The 20871-nt window shown below is 39.9% G+C and overlaps 2 protein-coding genes across 3 annotated transcripts; one reads left to right on the top strand and one right to left on the bottom strand.

Annotated features, from left to right (window-relative positions):
- Positions 1-531: 531 nt before the first annotated feature.
- Positions 532-7118, bottom strand: phf6 (PHD finger protein 6). Of its 2 annotated transcripts, none has more exons than XM_049718623.1 (11): positions 6959-7118; positions 5209-5362; positions 3915-4016; positions 2989-3122; positions 2858-2904; positions 2595-2749; positions 2365-2508; positions 2172-2276; positions 1942-2075; positions 1660-1796; positions 532-1520 (listed from the first exon to the last, which is right to left on the bottom strand). In XM_049718623.1, exons 2-10 carry the CDS (start codon positions 5338-5340, stop codon positions 1667-1669), a joined length of 1083 nt encoding a protein of 360 aa, XP_049574580.1. In that variant the 5' UTR covers positions 5341-5362; positions 6959-7118; the 3' UTR covers positions 532-1520; positions 1660-1666. The 2 variants fall into 2 exon arrangements, with proteins under 2 accessions (XP_049574580.1, XP_068506364.1); XM_068650263.1 differs by lacking the exon at positions 6959-7118 and adding an exon at positions 6442-6875.
- Positions 7119-9202: 2084 nt separating this feature from the next.
- On the top strand, positions 9203-15084 carry cab39l1 (calcium binding protein 39, like 1). Its single transcript, XM_049718732.2, has 9 exons — positions 9203-9567; positions 9923-10062; positions 10142-10306; positions 10423-10541; positions 11129-11297; positions 11389-11448; positions 11523-11588; positions 11671-11814; positions 12463-15084. The coding sequence occupies exons 2-9, from the start codon at positions 9946-9948 to the stop codon at positions 12652-12654; spliced, it is 1032 nt and encodes a 343-aa protein (XP_049574689.1). The 5' UTR covers positions 9203-9567; positions 9923-9945; the 3' UTR covers positions 12655-15084.
- Positions 15085-20871: the final 5787 nt, after the last annotated feature.

Genomic DNA, 20871 nt, shown 5'->3' with positions numbered 1-20871 from the left:
CAAATATGGAGATCAATTTGGTTGGTCGTTTCCGTTAAAGGCACAGCGTGTATACATTTTTCAATGCCATCTAGTGGTGATTGGTGAACCGATATGCAATTTCAAAACACACCCACGACTGTGCCTCAGAGAAATCACCCTTTGCAAGCCAAACATCAATTTCTTCAGCAAAGGTGCATGTAAAACATCATCACAAACGACTTTTAGTATTCCCTCAAGGTGAGGAATAATGAGCAACCCACGGGATAGTTTTCCTCTGATTAAAAATAAGCAGGTTCAAGATAAGAGTCAGTAAACATTAATTTAGGAAATGGTTAAATTTCTCATCGGTTTTATTTCATGCATAATTTCTTATCGATAAAGCAACAGTCCGTTTGGCAATTTTTTTTTTGTTTGGTTATGAATTGCAGGAAGGTTTTGGGAACATGCCCTTGCTGTATTAGATGGGGTTCACAACTTTACTCACCTACCACTAGATCGAATTGAACTGACAGAACATTTAAGTATTGAACTAAATAATGGAAACAAATATGAAAAGAGAAATCTGTGCATTCACATGAATTAAATGCACAAATTAATTTATTGAAAATACTAAAAAGGCAGAATGAATGTTCCAGGTGAGCATGATAAGCTTCAGTCAGGTTCAAGAATGTAAAACTAAATTCACAAAGATACACAGTGACTTCATGATACTTGGGCTGGTGTCACATTCCTCTCATGGACGCGGAACACCAAGTTACCGGCTATGCGAGAGATTCTTAATTTTTTTTTGTTTTTTAAACACTCAAATAAGACCACATTATTCCGTAAACATGTAAAATACAAAAAAAAAATCTATTTGCAAAAACATGATTGCATACATTTGTAGAGATACGTTGTAACATCACACCAAATAAAGTCAAGCCAACTTTCCTGAAAATCTGTGTACTGAGCTCTTTAGCGGCTAAAGAGAAAAACAAGAATCCACCATTGAATGCAAGTGCATGCCAGTAAAACTTGTGACCTTCAAAAATCCACACATTCAAAATTACTCATGATGATTACACAGTAGCAAATGTATTACATGGCAAGAAATAAAGGCTAACAAAAAGATTTTGAAAGATATGATTGACACAACAAAATGATAAAACTGCACAACTTTGTAGAGACTGCCGACAGATATTGCAGTGAAGGAAAAATATTGTTTCATCGTGTGAAGTGGTCTACGAGGTGACGAGTATAACTTCAGTCCATCCAGCTTTTGAGCATGACAGTAGCACAAATAGTTGAAGATACGTCCATAACTTTCCTTTGAAAGTTAATCTTTGGCTTTTCATCGCAATTCTGCAGGAGTCCATGCTCTGTAGGAATCACCAATGCGTGAAAAGCTCATCTAGTCTCAATGCAGTGCATCCATTTATTTGAGAAGGCGACGTGTCGAAGACAGCTCATGGGAAACTAAAGACCGCAACGTTGAGTAGGCTGAGATTTTGTAGAAAGACGCATAGCTCCCCCACAAATTTTGCTGTCAGGCACCAAACCTGTTTGAAAAAATAAATAAATCAAGCAGGTAAATAAAAAAACATTTTCAATCTGAATTTATTTCAGTTGAATTGTTGAGGCTAGAAAAAGCCACTATCTGAATTTGACAAATATTGTTTATAGACTTGAAACACTTACATTGTGGCTAGTTGCCATTTACTTGCATCGACAGTGTTCCTCCGTGGTCGATTGCCGCTCTTTCTCTACTGCGATTCTCTCGTTCTTCATCTTCCTCATCTCGCTCCTCATTGCCACTGTGGTTCTTACAATACAGCCTGAAATCAAGAGGACTTGTTAACTAACGCTGAGCAATAAGATTTTATCTAAACCCCACAAAGCTGTGTCTCAAAACACTGGAAAGGATTGACTATACAAGCATTTTACTAGACTTAAAATAAGGCTGGTAAGAGGAGTGCTCACTTGTAGATTCCGCGTGCCATGTTTTCAATGTACTTTGCTTTGTCTTGCAAACCGCAGTGGTAGTGGTAAGTCTTCACACAAGCTTTGATCTCACACCCAATGGTTGCACCCAACTGGCTGCAAAGTGTGCATTTCTTCAAATACAAGACAACCACAAACTCTGATTAGATTAGAATAGGCACATTTTGGAGTAATTCATCAAAAATTGGATAAAGACTAAATCTTTTAACCATTCTTTTGCCTCTCTTAATCTCTTGGATTACGGTTTTCACGTCAAAGTTCCCGAACTCGGCCCGTGATGTGGTGGTCAGCTGAACTGTCCCAGATGAGAAAAGCTGAAAAGTAGGAACAGTAGATGCCATAACACAGCACATTCACAACGCTTAAGTTTGTTGCAGCAACAGGTTTCCCCCTTAATATTACCATGCATTTGTAGTGAGCAGCCACTTTTTTGGAATTATCGGTGTGAAGCACGCCCCTTGTTCCATTTTCTTCATCACCGGCATGGCAAAAACCGCAGCGCTGGCCGCTATCAGCCGGACTGGCCCGAAGAGGCGACCTCTCCCGCTATAACACATCAGTGAGAGGCCAAATAAAATGAACCCAGCACGCAGGTGAATGTCTCGCACACTGTGAATGGCAAGTCGCCTTACATGTGAGGAAGTCTCCTCATCTGCTGCCTGAGAGGAGGTGGAGCGTGCGTCTTCTGCCTGGCCGCGAACCTTGGTTTTTCCCTTCTCAAATCTTCCTCTGCCCCTATTTTGCGGTGGCGAGGAGTCAGAGTCATTGGCCACACTTTCCTCTTCATCTAAAAAACAAAACATCAACCTTTTCAAAAACAGCATCAATCTTTTTACTTATGAATGTCGTACAAGTATGGGGGGGAGGGCACGGATTAGATTTTAAGTGTATTTACCTTCAATGCCATCTCGAGAAGCATCTCGATGTTTGCGGCAGTAAACGCTAGAATTAAGAGCAAGTCGTGGTTCAACAATGAATTAAAAACATGTATTTTTCAGAAGGGCTAAGGGGAAGAAAGTAACTTACAGGTAAGTTCCTTGTGATGCATTCTCTTTAACCTGGGCTTTGTCCTTTACAGCGCAGTAATAGTGATAAGTCCTTCGGCACGTATTCACATCACACCCAATGGTAGCACCCGGCCGGTGACATGACGAGCACATCTGTAGTGGTACGTGGAGCACTTTCGTTATTTTCAAAACAAAACCACAGACGTTTTTGATTTTCACAAATGAGATATTATTGTCATTCTCATGGGCTTAATGACATACAGTCATGATAATGAATGAATTGCCGGAAGTAGAAATGGCTGGACAGCACCCTCGGTGGGCATGACTAGATTGCTGCAGAATTTCAACTTCAATTTATGAGTATGTACATAAAAAAGTGCCATAGTGAAAGAAACTTGGGGGCTTACTACAAAAAAAGAGCAGATCTGACATTTTGCGTTGTATATTAGCAAAGTGTGGTTAAAACATCAAGCATAATTCTAAGAACCACCAGGCCACATGGAGAAGGTGAGAACAACAGCAATTTAAAACAATATTCACATTATGATTTTGTAATGGAGCATCTATATTCCAGCTGAGATCGTTTCTAATTGGGAATATGTCAGCACCGCCTTGAAATATTTCACCTTGTCTGTCATTAACTATAACGTTCATTTTTTTAAACACATTATTGAAATAAATGGATTTTCCCTCAATGTTATTTTTCTTTGGGCCAATCACCTGTAAAGCTGCATTTGGACCAATCACCTGTAAAGCTGCATTTGGACCAATCACCTGTAAAGCTGCATTTGGACCCAACAGTATTCGTAAGGGTCTGACCAGTGAATTTTAACAGGCTTAATTTATTTTCTGCTTATGACTTTTCCACTTTATTTGGCTTGTCGACTGTACTGATTTTACCACTGTTTTTGTTTATGCGGTGTTTAAAAAAAAAAAAAAACTCACCAATTTGTTCCCCCTTTTGATTTCCTTCTTTACATCTTCAACAGAAAACCCTCCGATGTTTTCATTAGCAGAGTGCGATGAGACCAGGGCAGAGGAGAAAAGCTATACCATAAACAAAACAAAACAAAAAAACATTTGAGCAGTCTTTATCCATTGACAAAAGTAAAACATTTATCATTTCATAGCTTGTCAGTGACATTATTAAAAGTTGTTAAGACAACATTGGGACATTTCCCTCAATTACTTTTGTTTTGTGATCAAGGAATCTGGAGATGCAAAAGTAGGATTCCATCTGATCAAGGAAGACCAATAAATGCTGAACCACATTCTACACGACAAGTGAGAATAATATTAATCAATAATACAAATATATAATAAAACTGATAAATTGGTTTTGATCCAATGTTCTGTGGGTGTTGTTTTGTTTGAGTTTAATTTGCATCCAGAATACTTGCTTGTTGCCACTTTGTTTGTTCAAAGTGCAGCAGGATGCCCTGAAGAGGGCAAGGTACACACGGGAACGGCTCACCCAAGGTGAACAAGGCACACCACAGGGTGACTAAAGTAATAACCATGTGACACAACAAATTGATAATTGAATTCTTGCCAACACTTATCGATTTCCTCTCTTTATTGTTCCAGCCTATCCTTTTCTTAAATGATGTATCTTTGCACATTGTCCATTTCTTTTTTTGTTTTGTTTTAAATTCCATCAGAAATAGCAGCATCAGTAACAATATTGTATTTATTTACATTACAAGTCGTATTGAAACGTAAAATTATATCTGCTACTACAGACAGACCTCTTTCCATCCAACGTCATCAAAAACTGTGCGCGCATCATTGAAACATTGTGTGGATGGGAAGATTTTTTTTTTAATGTTTTTTTTAATTGTTTCAAACAATAACAATATGCCTAGTTCTTGCGTGTATGGGTGTGCGAATCAGAGTAGAAAAGGGTCAACATTTTTCTCAATTCCAAGTGAAAACAGGCCATGTGTTTGCTACTAGAGATAACTAGTAAGTTAGTAACTGGTAGGTAACTCATTCAGCTATGGTCGGTGCACAATAGCTCCATGTAACTTTGAATCCGTTACCATTATTGTTTCTGATGTTTATTGTTTACCTTAGCCGTTTTACCCTTGGCATCCTAAAACAACTCGGCAACTTCAAATACAAAAAAGAAAAAAAAGATTCCCTCTGGGAGGAATTATGTAATAATGTTGCCAAGAGAGGGTTAACTTGTTTTCTTGAGTCACATGCTTCAAGTAAAAGACCACAGTGATCTGCTCACCATGCACTTGTGGTGGGCTGCCACCTTCTGGCTGTCAGACACAAGCAGCTGCCCGCAGTCCTTTTCCCTGCTGGTTCGACAAAAGGCGCATTTAGGCAGGCGAGCTGCAGCACCTTTCCTCTGCCCAGACATGATCTGGAGTGCTGATGACTTCCTAATGAAAATCAAAGAGTGAAAGTGAAAAAGACCAGCTGGATTAGACAAGTTGAACCAAACCTTATCCACATCTGTAGAACTGCTTCAACCACAATATGAGTGATGAACTGAAGTCAGAAGAAAAGAGCCAAAGGCACAACGGAAGACCAAACTTTCCATTTTCGAAAAAGCTACTATTGACCATAAAATAAGACCAATACATCCAACAGAAATGGATTGTAGAATTGTGAGGGGTCTACTCAGATGCTGAATCACCTCTTCTTGCGAAACAGATGTGGTGACACAAATGAAGTCTGAATTAAAGTTTTCCGAAATGACCAATCGTGACATATTGTTTTTGTATAATGCTGGTGATAGTTTATTACATCAACACAGCAGAGGCCTGTAGATGCAACACCAGCGGTCACTGTAAGTATAATTAAATTAGATTAGGCAAAATCAGGACCAATCAAATTCTATTTTAATCATTCTAATACACATTGTACACGATGACTGCATGCACATACTTGATGCAATACAATGTCCTGACACTAGTTGTCCAGTATCTGTGTTACTGTATGTGTCAAATCCGACTCATTTCTGCATCCATTCTGCCAGTAAAAAACATAATTATATTAAAAATGAGCCATTTTAGAACACAGAGTCTGTTATGATATGCATTGGAATCTTCTTTCTAATATTGTGTAATAATTTATTATACTGATTTATTAAATAACATTTTGAAATTGACATATATATTAATTAGACATTTATGTGAAAATTAAAACGCGTTCTGTCAACCGGGGTCAGTTCAACCTCTAAATGTGTGCATTCTTTTCAGGGCTGGTGCGTTGAAAATGCTGCGAAGTGGTGTGGACGGATGAAATACACGGGAACATTTCAAGATGAGACTCAACAGCTAACGTCAACATCAAAGTGGAAATTTTCTTTGCTACTTAAAACAAACAATGTACTGCGACGCCTAGAACGAGCCATTACTGCCATGATAGCAGAGCCACCATCGCCTCACTGCGGCGGCTACAGCGGCGTGCAAACACACAATAAGCTCATGTAAAGCAAACTTAAAATGCGTCTTACTACAAAGTCAAGTGTTCGCCAAACGATCCTCACAAATGAACATTTCGGCATATTGCACGACGAACAATGTGAGGAATATGTGACTGCTGTAAATGCAACGAGGAAACTCCCCCAGGTTTCTTCCCACAAAGTTTTGAATTAAAGGGGGTGTGTATCTCTTTCTCGGACAAACTAGCTATAAACTGGTGATTTTGGGGGGAACTGGGTACACTTCCACGCCTCGAAATGTTTCACAAGGCCCCGGTTTAAGAAACAAAAAGGCCAATGTCTGATAAGAGCACTTTTTGATTCGGTGGTTGTGGGAAGCGGAAAAGCAGCGAATATTTCCCTTTAAATGAGGGATATAGTCGTGACAGGCGCGGGTCTTTGCAAACCGCTTCGAAAGCAAAGAGCGCCATACGTGATGTATCCCTGAGAAGAGAGCAGCTTGGCTTGAGCGCCAGCACAACGGCCTCGAACCACAGCAGGCCACGGAACACGCTGGCTGTCTCGCAATCCACCGATACAAAAGTCTTACCTGCTAACTACTATCTTACGGCGCCAAGAGGTTAAGAACAGGGAAAGTGTGGCGAGTGGCGACTGAATTTCACCCCGTCCTTCACAAGCGATCGTGTGCTTTCCCTCACTCAAGTACAGTTAAGCTAGTTACCGAGGCCTTCCACTCGCTACTTCCGGGTGCGGTTTTCACAATAAAAGCATCAGTGGCGAGTTGCTATGTGACAATTGGAAATGTGAAAATAAGATTTCGTACACACGGATGGAAGATACTTAACTATCTTACAGTACATAGTGTGTACGTGAAATCGGAGTCGCTGCTGGTTCACGCAGGTCTATGTTCGTCATGATGAAATCATAATCTTCTACCAAGAAAAAAATGATTTCACGTGCGATACCGGTTTGTTTAGCCTGGTGATAGCTGAGATGAATCATCTGTTCATGTGGCAGCAGGAAGGCTGCGGTCTGAATAAATCGTAGCCTACTTCCTAAAGAGAGAAGATTGAACAGGTGTCCGCTGTGTAGAACTGTACCAAAATGGCTGGAAGTTTGAGTAAGAACATCTTCTGCTGGAGCTTTTTAATGAAGGAGCTGACTTGAGGTAGTGGGTGACGATGGTGCCCAGAAAGCTGAAAGAGTCCATGATAGAGAAGGATGAGTGTGTACGGTTGAGTGGCCTATGGAGTTGGGAACTTCCTCAAGTCCATGATCACCTCTTCTGTTTTCTGGCCAGGTTGTTGTTGTACCAGGACATGAGCTATCAGTTTTACTGGCTGATGCCTGGAGGTGCAGCAGTTGGCATTAAGGGAGAAGAGCCAGGGAGAAAGTACACAGCCCTTGAGGCATTAGTGCTGGTGGTCCTTGTGTCTGAGACAGTCTTCCACAGATGTTGCTTCAGGAAGTCTGTGATCCATCTGTAGATGGAGTCAGCCATGTTGAGCTGTGAGAACCTTTCTTCTGTCAACTGTCTTTCTAGAATTTGGAAACCACTTGCGGGGCAAGTCACGCTGGAACCGACGTCATGCGGCCGAAAATGTGGCCTTCAGGGACGCAGCCTTTGAATTTGGGCACACTATGTGTGTGTTCTTTTTAAACCTTCAAAATAATTTTAAACATTTAACCTCATTATTTTTGATTGTATTTGTAAATTTGAATTATAAGACATGAAAAGGTCTCTGCAACTTATCGAACCTGTAGAAATTGCTACTTCTTGTGAGTGTGGAGGAAGCCAAATTCATTGTATTATGACGTGATATTAAACTTTTTTTAACGTGTTTACACAAATAAATTAAAGGACTAGATAGCTTCAGATTACATGTTAACTGTCCCAAATTAAATTAAATTGCAGTGTTGTTTTTTTAAACAGAAGCAACCTGCTGCATGAGGGACTTGTAGTAACCTCACCACTGTCTAACTGTCCTCCCTCAATGCCCAGGTGGTGTACCGGGACCTCCCTTGCTGAACTGGTGGCGGCACCCATGATAACTAATTGTCCCGAGATGTACCTCAAGTCAGAAAATTATTTACAACTGTTTGATAAATTCTCACTTTTGAATTAAACAGGGTAGTATTTCATACTGGCTGGTGCTGTCTGTTGTCACATTCAAACTTGTACATAATGCAGCAATTAAAAGGCCATAGAAAACAGGATATAAGGAGGGGGGGGGGGTAAAAAATCGACTTAATCAAAAAAACAATTGGAGGAAGTTTTGAAGTATCAAGATATTATCCCATGCTTCCAAGGCACCCATTTTTAGTTGTTTTGCAAACATGCCTCACTGAACTGCTGAATGCTGCCTGGTAGCGCCATAGCGGTCATTCTTGGCTACTGCATGGTGCAGCGGGACGTCTTATAACTGCCCTCGTGTGGCAAAAGCGGGTACAACAAAAAGAATACCATTCAACAGAAGATTTATGTAACGTAACTAAAATTCTTGAAGTCTGTTTAATTACAATTATGTATGTTATTACTGTATGAAATGAAATAGAATTAAGGGATTTAAAAAAAATATTCGGATAGTTTCCGAACAGGACCTCGTTTTCTGTCGACTATTTCGTGCATTTGGTGAAGTAAAAATATTCCGACGCAAACACAGAATGTTCTTGCTAGATACATCGGAATGAATTGCTCCTCCCAAGCAAAACATAGAAAGCCATAAACGACCTTTCGTTAAGAGCGGGCGGTCACAGGAAAAAGAAGGGGCCTTTCACTCAACACGATTGGCTAAAATAGATGTCAGTCATCGCATGGGGTAAAACATGCCTACCCGGTGTCCCAGGCAAGGGGAGAGAGGACGAGAGAGGGAGGCTTCAACGGCACACTAGACAACAGGGAAATGAAGTTGTCAGTCTCCTTTAAACGAGGCAGCTAGCTAGTTAGATGACAGTCGTTTGCGAGTAGAGAGGTTTACATTACTTAGCACCGCTACGATGGTCGTTCGTCAGCGAATATTGTAGCCACATTTTGTTACGAGTCGGGCGTGTAAACTGCTGATCTGAGATAAGGTTACATTTAAACGCAACCTAACCAAGTGGAAAAAAAAGGAAAGTAGAGACAACTTGCTAGCCTACCAGCTAAGCTTTCGCCATCAAGCTTCCTACAAATTTCAAACTTATCCTCGCATTTAGTCGGTGAGTTTTGACACTTGAGAATCTTCTATCCGTGTTTAGTGTGTTGTTCGTCGTGTACCATGTCCGCGATTGCTCTTTTCTTGTCACTGGGTCGCAAGCTAGCTAAAGTTCGCCAATGAACATTGCTGAAGCTCTGACATTTGAATCGTCACACAACTTGAGTGAAAAGTTACCATAGGAAGTTGATGTCGTTTGCTCGGTGTGTTGATTTTTCCTTGTATAGTTTGTTGCGCTGAGTTTCGATTTGCAACTAGAATAAGAGAACCCAACTATAGCCGTGGCCTTGTTTCCTCAGGTGTGCGTTTTGCAGCCATTTCCTGATGCACATTACAGTCGTGTATTACTTTTGTAACAGGGCCTGGATCCTCCCATTGAGTCATGCCGTTCCCTTTCGGAAAGTCTCAGAAGAGTCCGGCAGAAATAGTGAGGAGTTTGAAAGAGAATGTGGCATATATGGAAAAGCTGGACGCTGGGGAAAGTAAAAAGTGTGAAAAGGTAACTACTGGAAAGAAACATAAAGAATTGTTTTCAACTTGGAAATGAATGTTTCTTACTTTAACTGTGCACTTCTTAGGTAGCAGAGGAAGCTTCAAAAAATCTAGCTTCCCTGAAGGAGGTACTTTGTGGGACAGGTGACAAGGAACCTCAGACCGAGGCGGTGGCTCAGCTTGCACAGGAACTGTACAACACTAACCTTCTCATTTCACTCATTGCAAATTTGCAAAGGATTGACTTTGAGGTAGCATAATGCACCCTATTGCTCTACCGTAGCCACAAAAAGTGTTGTTCTGTGAAGTGTATTAGGTATTACAACCAGGCCATTTACCCACCAAGTTTTTTTTTTTTTTAACACAGGGGAAGAAGGATGTGGTTCATCTGTTCAGTAATATCGTGAGACGGCAGATTGGCACACGCACTCCGACGGTAGAATACATCTCTACACACCAACAGATCCTCTTCATGTTGTTAAAAGGGTAAGGCCCGCTTGTTTGATTCACATCAGAAACCAGAGTATGTTCATATTCACACCCTAAGAATGTTTCTGACACGATGACTTTCTCTTGACGTGCCTTGCAAATTTCACAGCTACCCGAAATATGTTCCAACAACTCCCAGAGAGCGAGCTTGAACTTGTTGCATTTACTTGTGCGTTTGACATGTAAATGAAAATAATTATTGCAGAAAGTTAGTTCTGTAGTCTTCTTAGAAGGGACCTTCTTGTTTGTAAAAACAGTCGTGTATTGTGGATGTACAGTTTAGCTTGAGTTAGTCAGCAATTCAAAGATTTTTGCCGTGCACTCTTGGCATGCCTGTGAACAGAGAAAAGCTGTGTGCTGTCATGCAATAGTAAAATGAAATTGACAGCTGTCCATCCAGTCATTCATCTTCCGTCGGTTTGATTCCCTGATGTTTTATCGGAATTGAGAGTGAAATTGTACAAGTCCAGGGATAGTCAATCTTAGAGGTTACACTGCAGAATAAACGAAGCGAGTGCATGTATGGAATTGTGCTGCCGTAACAGAGAGACCCAACTTGACTTGGATGGTGTTCACCTGTACAGATATGAGAATGCTGAAGTGGCTCTGAACTGCGGGATGATGCTGAGAGAGTGTCTCCGCCATGAGCCGTTAGCGAGGACGGTACTTTTCTCTGAAGAGTTCTACTGTTTCTTCCGATATGTGGAGCTCTCCACCTTTGACATAGCATCAGATGCCTTTGCATCATTCAAGGTACGCTATGACAAATTCTTCTTTAATGTTTCATCCTGTCAGTTCAGCATTGTGTTGGACTTTTTCAAACAACTTGATTTTGCTCTGGCAGGATCTCCTCACAAGGCATAAGATTATGTGTGCTGATTTCTTGGAGACCAATTATGACCGGGTAAATGCTCACATTTCGTGACTACAAACCATGTTGTGACTCAATCTAATATTCCCTTTAAAAATGTCTGTAAGGTATTTACAGAATATGACAAGCTCCTGCTTTCGGACAATTACGTCACCAAACGACAGTCTTTAAAGGTATCGCCCTCGCAGCCTTAATGTGAATTCAAGTAATGTCACTATTTGCCATCCACAATTAAGGTTGCAAATGCATTTTCAGCTTCTGGGGGAACTCTTGCTGGATCGACACAACTTCACAGTGATGACAAAGTACATCAGCCGAGCAGAGAACTTGAAACTGATGATGAACATGCTAAGAGATAACAGTCGTAACATCCAGTTTGAAGCCTTCCATGTTTTCAAGGTGAGTGAGCGGTTGTTTATAGTCGTTTGGTGCAATCTTTGAACATGTATGAGAAATTCCTTTGTAGGTATTTCTCTCCATATTCTGATGAGAAGTGATGTTTATTGGTTTTGTGCTGAGAAAAAAAAATGCTAGTGATATGTGATCCGCTATATTGTAGGGGTGGGCGATATGTATCGTTTGTGAAAGTGTGTTGTTTGACAATGTGTAATTTTGCATGCAATATTGAGTTTGTTGTAAGTCGCCACAGCACGAGCCTTAAAAAAAAAAAATCCTAATCCTTTTTGTTACAAATCCAACACAATAGTGTTTAAAAGAAAATCGTCCATTGACAAGCCTTTCACGAGTACTAAACACGTGAAAAGTGTTGAAACAAATATGTCGTCTCTACAAATCACACTCACGGAGGCAATGTAGTCAAGGTCTGTCGGGAGCACGGAACGAATGAAGGTGAGATACATACAGTAGTAAAACAAAGTGTTCTTTTTTTGGGAAAATATTATCTAACTATCGTTATCGTGAGAATCTTAAAAAATATATGCCCATATCGCCCATCCCTAGAATAGTATAGTCGCAAACACCCCTACACTTCTGAACTAATTGATTACCTGCTCCACTATGTGAAACATTCCCCATTGGATCTCTCAGGTATTTGTTGCAAACCCCAACAAGACTCAGCCAGTCCTGGACATCCTGCTGAAGAACCAGACCAAGCTGGTCGAGTTCCTGAGCCACTTCCAGACAGACCGGTCAGAGGATGAGCAGTTTTGCGACGAGAAAAACTATCTGGTCAAGCAGATCCGGGACCTAAAGAAGCCCGCAGCCCCCGAGGAAGCTTAAGGCCACGGAATGGAGAGCTCCAAGAGTGGTAGATGCAGTAGTGGCGGCCAGCGTCTAAAGACATGCTTCTATAGGCTTTAGTATTCAGTACAAAATATAGGAACAAAGTAAAGAAGACTTTGTCTGATTTTTAGTTGTGATGGGATTTCCAGACAGCAACCTGAGGGGGCTAAGAACCCTCCTTACACAAACCATAGCGCTTGATATGTATTGAAATGTACATTCTTGAATTGTCGGACTTGTTTTCTTTTCCACGTTTTTTTGCCAGCACAGACCTTAGAATGACAGCATCATTCTTTTGGAAGCTCGAGTGCCGGCTGCATCGACTGAAAAACCGAGAGGGTCGTTCATTTTCCAATATGACCTCATCCAAGCCCTTTCATGACAAATCTGATTCGTTGCCTTATTGTTCATTTTCTCTTTCATTGGAGTATTTAAACAATGTCGTAGCACAGCTTTCCTACGTGGATCATTTTAATAGCCAAGTTGTCATTCCTGGTGCCTACTAGGTCACGTTTAGGCCTTTGTCCGCATTTTGCACTCACAGAGGTCAGCGACAAGATTAGCAATGCATTTATAAGCACAGCGAGAGCAAATCAAAACGGCAGAGGAATGAATTGATTGTGAGGTGGTTTTAGCCGCCGCTCGCAGTCCGAAATAGAATTGAAGCATCGGATAGTGCTGCGGGGTAGCAGCCGTTCCCGCGCCATCGACACAATGTACCAATTGATCTCACTGGGAGGGACCCTGTTCCATCCTCGCATTGTCATGTACACAGTATTAGGGCTGCACGAAACAGAAAAAATACCATTGCTCTTAGAATAAAGCCATTGAATTTCGAGAATCCATTCGGAAATCATTTCTGATCAACCAGAAATGTTCTCACAATTACAGTACTCATTACTACCTTAAATTTGAGAACATTTTTACATCAACTTGTTGAAATTACAGATTGAATCCTGAAATTATTTCAGTTGTCCAATTTTATTCCTGTAACATTCCATCTTAAAATTCGCTACATTTTCCCTTGAAATTTACCAATGTCTTTTTTTTCTCTCACCGTGTGGCCCTAATACTTTTATAATCTGTTTTAAATAATGATTCAAATGATGACAATTGCTTCAGACATGACTAATGGCAGGCAACTGTGTAAAGTTAAGATGGCATTAATCCGACGCGTCTGCAAGGATGCCCCATAAGTACGTATTTATACATACGCGCATAATAGTCATACCAAAGTCTGTTTTCTTACCAGTCAACATTATGATTTCATTTCCAAGATGGCTTGCCTTGCTTTAAAAAATTTTACTTGATTGAGAAAATCTGAGATTTTAGTGAATTTAATATAAAATCATGTTATGTTGGAAATATTTAACTTTGGGCAAATTCTACGGCACACGATGTTCACAGGGTCAAAATGTCTGCGGTATTCTTTTTTTTTTTTTTAAATGTATGATTGTAGTATTGCTTTTGTTTCACTGTGATGCACTTTTGAAGCATCACATATGTTACGATAATGAGTGGTGAATATATTCTTTTTCTCTCAGTCATCATTTCATTTGGTGTATGGGCTTTACTTTTGCCATTGGGACGAAAATCTTAAATTTCGGGATGAGCTTTTTTTGTGCGCACAGTTCTACCTATAGAAAATACCTCAAAAAATTACCCCCCCCCCCTTTTTATTCCTTGAAATTTCAATTTTGGTGGTTTGTATGCATGCATTATGGGATCTCTCTACATGATCAAACTTGAACAGGGTTTTTCTTTGTGGAAAGCATTCTCAAACTATTTTATTGGGTGTGATGCCACATAGATGTTACTTCATAATGAATTACAGTGTGGGACCTTAGCATGAATGATGCCTCATGTTAAATGGATTGTAGCAGTCATGTTCATTTCAATAATCCTACAATTTTAAGCCAAAGCCTTTGTAATATACATACTTGTCATACTAATTTGTGTTTAATGTACATCAATCATAACTATTTGCCCAAATTCACCAGAATATATTTTCTGCTTCAATATACAATTTCAAAGACACAATATACTATACAGTACTTACCTGTACTATCCACACTTAGTATCTCCCTGTGTTTTACAGCTATTTACCTAGAGGGAGCGCCTCGTATTATTTGGCACCTAGTTTATATTGTGCTAAAAAAATATTTCATGTTTATTTAATCCTACCTCTAATTGCAACTATAGACAGTACATCACTGGCAAGCTAATGATAAAAAGTCTTTAATTTTTAGACTATAGAGCAAGGCAATAGTAATAATGTATACATAGTCTTCTAATTGACTGTATATTTCCTTTAATCTAGTTGCATTTGATGCATGATCATGAGCTGACTTTGGGTGGAGTTCTCTGTACATACATTTATAAAGAAAAGTGTGAAAGCATTGATGAAATAAACTTTCTGGCAATTTAGCGGCATGTGATCTCTGGATTGTTTCAAACTTTCTGGGTTACATTTGCAAATGAGAAACAATGTTGCCGTGGATTCAATTTTAACTTGATGCATGCCTAATGATATATATAATAATGCCCAAATCAACACTTTTTGGAAAACTAATGTAGGTTCAAGTGTTATGGGATGTTTTTTATTATTTTTTTTTTTAAACAGAATTTCGTTCTGTGCTGCCATTTGCATCAACTGTCCGGCTTGTTTAGCCAGCGTATTTACTTGAGTTGGAAGTAACACCCTTCTCCTCAGTTAGTGTCAGCCCTGTTCTATTTTGCCAGGAGGGAACCAACACAAAAGTTGTTTTATAAGTACATAACTTACCATAAGTGAAATCGTTGCTGTGACTACTTAAAACTTCATTTTGAGTAATTGATTCTACAACTAAAAGAGTCTCTGCTAATTGAACCATATGCTCACATCCGATCTAACTGCAGGTAAATTCAACACGTGGCTTGAATAATCGTGACTAATACCATAATCATTGAATATTACAAATATGAAGTCTAGCGGTCCAACAAGCTACGTCGCTTCCACGCTGCACAAGCAGGGAACATACAAGATGGGAATGTAGGTCAAAGTTCGATCCGGAAAGAAGGCAAGTTAGGCAACGCTAGTTCCCACAATAATGAGAGGGGCGAAGGGGGAAGGAAGGGGGGGTTGCATCGAGCTGCTAACGGCTCATAGAGGTACAAGAAGTAGTAGTAATGAAGACTTTTTTTTTTTTTTTTGGGGGGGGGGGGGGGGGGGGCATTTGTGTGCAAATGAGGCGGGCTCCTGCAGATGAAGCAGAAGGGTATGTGGGGGCAGGGTTTATAAGGGTTAGAGGTCACAAGCCTCTCCTGGGCTGCTGCTTTACCCGGCACACAAATCAATGCAGCCACATTGGCGGAATAAAACAAATTCGCCCTGCTGTTGGATACTTGTTTAGAAATGCTCTTTATTACCATAGTTTGTTTTGAAGTAGTCTTTCGGTGGGGATTTACACCCTCGAAGATTGCGTCCCCGACGCGTCCACCCCACCCCCACAAACAGGAAAAACTACTATAAGATGCTCTCACGATTTCATGCATGACAAAACGTTTTGTTAGTGCCAAAAAGGGCTGTGAAGGATGCAACATCTGTGGCCAAGGATGACCAGGCTTGCCTTCCTTCTTTTCCACCCTCGGTGCAACTAACTCAAGGTAGGCTTGCTCTTTCTTTCTCACGCGTGTCCCATTCATTGAAGCCATGTTGTCTTTCACCGGACAATCGACAGCCACCTCGTCATCAAAGGCATGCGATTGCATTCAAGTTTAACAGAATAAAAAAAAAAAGTATTTATATTACAAAACTTCATTGGTGTGACGCATGTGTTGAAGCCCTATATTAAGTTCGGAATGCTTGTGGACAAAACAAATGCTTTATCTTGTTAGAGATGACGTGTTGGCTGGTTCTATCATTGAATAAACTCGGATGGGAGCGTCACTTGGACTTATTTTATTAATTGAGCGTCGCTGCGCTGATCACGAGGTGCAGTTGGCGCCACTTTGTAAAAGGAGGACACATGATTTCTTTCCCGTCTCTGTTGTCGCTGTCCTTTTGGACAAGTCATTCACAATTATTGAGTTAATTAAGTTAATAACGATACAAAATTAACAGTCACAATAAACAGTGACACACTGCAAGATAGACAAAATTACCCCCCCCCCCATTATACAAATGTGGAGAAACGGGTTTTTGAAAATGTACTATGTATTAAAAATCAAAAGCTCAGTCAAAACCTACATAAGTATTAACCGCTTTTGCTACTATGTTAAATTTTGAAGACTCATCATCTTTCCACTGATCAATCTTTTGAGGTCGCTACAATTTGGATTCCACATGTGCTAAAGTCAGTTCCCAGACGGTGCAGGTCAGAGCACAAACCAAGCAAGAAGTTAAAGAAATTGTCTGTAGACCTCAGAGACTGGATTGTGTAAAAGCCCAAATATCGTGAGGGGCACAGAAAATTTCTGCTGCTTTGAACGTTCCAATGAGCACAGTGGTCTCCTTCATCCATAAACGGAAAATGATCTGAATCAGCAAAACTCTGCCTAGAGCTGGCCATCTGTCTAAACTGAGCAATCGGGGGAGAAGGGGTGATTAAAAAACCGATGGTCACTCAGTCACTCTGTGAAGAGAGAACATTCCAGAAAGACAACCATCCCTTCAGCACTCAACCAATCAGGCCTGTATGGTAGCGTGGCCAAATGGAAGCCACTCCTTAGTCAAAGGCACATAGCAGCTCGCCTGCCAAAAGGCACCTGAATAGCTCTCAGACCATAAGAAAGAAAAACTATCTGCTCTGATGAGACAAAGGTTGAACTCTTAGGCATCATGTTTGAAGGAAACCAGGCTCATCACCTGACCAATATCATTACCACAGTGGAGCAGAGTATTGGTAGCATCATGAAGTGGAAAGGAATTCTGAGTATCGAGCAAGGGCTGTGAATATTTATGTACGTGTGATGTCTCTTGTTTTCTTTTTAAAAAAAAAATTGAACAAAAAAAAACCCAGCTACTTTTTCCATGTCATTAACTGATGTTGTGTGTGGAATATTGAGTGTTTAACTTCCATTTTGGGATGAGGTTGTAACATTATGTGGAAAAGAAAGAAATGCTGTGAATACTTTCCTTATACACAGTTTGACAACCAAATACAAATATTCTGCATTTAAGGTATTTATTCGGTAAATTAAATAAACTATATTTATTGTCCGAGCTTTGGAACTGCACTGATTTGTGGGATCAGGAATTAGGCAGTCAACCAAAATGTAATTATTTAATTTATTATTTTGAATAATTAAGTACCTTTATGGCCAATGAAATATTTTTAGATTGACATGCACAGTGAACCAGACTGTTTCAGCCATAAATTGGTCCTAATTCTAGTTCTGAACATATTACATACTGTATTTTATGACAATTAACCTGCAGAATGCATACAAGAAACAAATAATGTCTGTCCTATTTTGTGTGAATGCACAAAATCAGTAGCTACCGGCATATATCTCCCCAATAAAAAGATTGGAGGCATTTTCTCTCACGGAATAAAGCCTTTTAAATGCTATGTTGAATTAAAAAGAAAGAGGTTGAGAACACAGCAGCAAAATTCACACAAACGTTCATTAATAATCTTATAAAACAAAAACAGCGCTTTACACTTATTAATGTAGAAAAAGGGGGTGTATGGCAATTGGGAAGTCATAAATACATGTCGTTTTTGCTCAAGTAATATTTGTATGATTAGCACAAAGTGTAATCTTATCGACTAGGATATAATATGATACCGATGGATCGTAATGCACCCCATTGCAGTGTACGAAACATCTGTTGCTCAATTTGACATTACAATTTGACAGAAATTAAAGACATTAAAATAAAGCAAATGTTACTATTACACCATGTGCCTCACGTGATCTTAGAATGTGACTTCATATCCACATCAGATGTAACCAAAGAGTAGCAATCAATCTAAGCCATCAAATTAAGTATTACAAAAATGACATGAACACAAATGATCTAATGACTATCAACATCTCTAGGATAAACCGGAAATAAAACTAAGCTTCACCAGCTAGAATAAATTAGTTCCTGAGCGGTGGACAAGAATGAATTCCTTGTAAAACATGGCCACCACCAGAACAACCTGGAAAAAGGTCGTGACCCCTATCCACAGAAGAAGTTGTTGGTTTGGACCAATTAGGGGCCCTAATTTGCACATGTGGGCTTCCTTGGAAGCCCGCTTAAGTATTTTGAAAGAAGCCCGTGTCATTTTTTACTCCAGGGCAGATCTGTGGCAAGACCTTGGATGAGAATGTTTGTGTGGACACGACTCAGATAGTGTGCAGCCTTTAGCACAGAACAGTGACCACAAAATGAAACATCAAACCAAAATGATGATAGTGCAGAAACACACTTTTGGTTTTAGGTCATTTTAAAACTGAGAAATTAGTGCAGTATTACAGGTTGTATTTTTTTTGTATTTGTATTTGCACCTTCAGAACAAAAACAATAGCTCGATGGCTTTTGTTACTTAACAATGATTCCTATAGGAAGTTTTGGTTTGTATCTTTGTGATGCAATCAACTGTTGTTATTCCCTTTTCAGGTTGATCTGACATGTCTGCGATAGAGCACAACAATCTCTTCTGGCCACACCTCCGATCATTCGCTTGACCCCAAGGCCCTCCAGCTAAGGTGCATCTAGTGTAGTATAGTGAAACACTTGATTATCTACTGCCCTAGTTGCTCCTTCTGGCTGGAGAGGTTTTACAAGCTCACTTTCTGCGGTGTTCTTTGCAAGCAACGCACGGGAGGGATGACCTCATTTTGACACCATTAACATTCGTTGAATAACTGCAAAATCATAAATAGCATGCTGTTAAACACTTGAAAAGAAAGTGTTCACGTGATTCTACCGGCAAACAAATCGTACCTTAAGGTCGTAATTCGGACATTCAGTGGGCCACACATAATCAGATATCCGAATAAATTACTTGCACAGTTACAGTGGAACCTTCACAAGCAATTCAAGGACACCACAACATTTGAAAATATGTCAGTTACAAACTTTAACTGTCCAATTTATTTTAATAGGTCACTTTGATATGTGACAAGTTAACCACTGAAATGGAAAAAAAAAGTAATGTTTATCTTAAGTGTTAAAGTACAAACTGTGAATTTAAACAAAACACTGATTTGTGAATATGTAGAGGTGTATTTTAGGATGCTGACGTTTAGTTTTAATTTTTTTTTTCAAGTAAACACAGATCTTAGATCTCAGTTAATCCTTTTAGTGCTTGCTAATTGAGGTTTAGTGACGAACGTCACATGACTTTATGCATGACATCAATTTACCCCCGCCCCCCTCAACAATTTGGGTGACGTCATTTATGACCTCAAAGCTTTTTAAAATTGACTTAAGAGGTTCCACTGTAGATGAGAAACAAACGTTTATTTGTAATAATTGCTGTGTGTATCTCCAGTCATTGACTTGGCTGTTCCAAAGTGCTCACAGTGCAGGTAGTGTTTACTTTACCTACTGCAATTTGTGCACTTCAGGTGTTGCCAGTCACTTGGCCTTCCACCATACATCATCATACAGTTAGGGACGAGTGGACTTATGGGCTGACGGCGAGTTTTGTTGGTTTGCGTCCAGCTTCTGTCGCTTCCTGCTGTGCAAATCCATGCAAAGCTCTCTGTTTGTCACACAAAACCCACTAAAGATGTCCCCAGGCCTTTATAGTTCTAAATATTGTTCACAGCGGCAAGGACAAACTATTTGATTCTCTCTGTTGCACTGAGACTTTTAACACTGCCGCTTTTGTCTCGTGGTTTTCGGGTGGATGACCTCGCAATTCCAACACCGTAGTAATTGAAAGGAATTGCACAGTATCCATCTGTAATCCGCCAGATGATTAAATCATGTCTATGTTTATAAGGCTGCAGCAATATTTATCTGAAGAGATGGGTAATATTGCAGAATGTTCAAATACAGGCTCCAACTCTCCTTTTTCATTTACTGGTTTCACTGTCTGTGTCTTATCATTATTTGTTGTCATATGTAAAGTGTTTTGCTGCAGCTGTTGGGAAATGGGCTATGTACAATAAATGAAGTTCTATTGTGTACATGATCTCCCTTTGCCTAAATGGGCTTTCACAGAATGTACTGTAGGTCCACTCCTGTTGATGTTAAAACATGCACGCGAGTCTGAAGATTATTGCTGTAAC

This window comes from Syngnathus scovelli, chromosome 1, assembly GCF_024217435.2.
Source record: "Syngnathus scovelli strain Florida chromosome 1, RoL_Ssco_1.2, whole genome shotgun sequence".
In the NCBI taxonomy this organism is placed as follows: domain Eukaryota; kingdom Metazoa; phylum Chordata; class Actinopteri; order Syngnathiformes; family Syngnathidae; genus Syngnathus; species Syngnathus scovelli.
The sequence above is the reverse complement of the archived record's forward strand: the minus strand, read 5'-3'. Positions and strand labels throughout refer to the sequence as shown.

Bases quoted from the DNA above. Each gene is read 5' to 3' on its own strand.
- phf6 (XM_049718623.1), bottom strand. From the start codon at position 5,340: ATGTCTGGGCAGAGGAAAGGTGCTGCAGCTCGCCTGCCTAAATGCGCC. The intron at 3,123-3,914 runs GTGAGTTTTTTT...GTACCACTACAG, and splicing joins TCAAAAGGGGGAACAAATTG to ATGTGCTCGTCATGTCACCG. The intron at 2,905-2,988 runs GTAAGTTACTTT...TCTTAATTCTAG, and splicing joins GCATCACAAGGAACTTACCT to CGTTTACTGCCGCAAACATC.
- cab39l1 (XM_049718732.2), top strand. From the start codon at position 9,946: ATGCCGTTCCCTTTCGGAAAGTCTCAGAAGAGTCCGGCAGAAATAGTG. The intron at 11,298-11,388 runs GTACGCTATGAC...TTGCTCTGGCAG, and splicing joins ATGCCTTTGCATCATTCAAG to GATCTCCTCACAAGGCATAA. The intron at 11,815-12,462 runs GTGAGTGAGCGG...TGGATCTCTCAG, and splicing joins AAGCCTTCCATGTTTTCAAG to GTATTTGTTGCAAACCCCAA.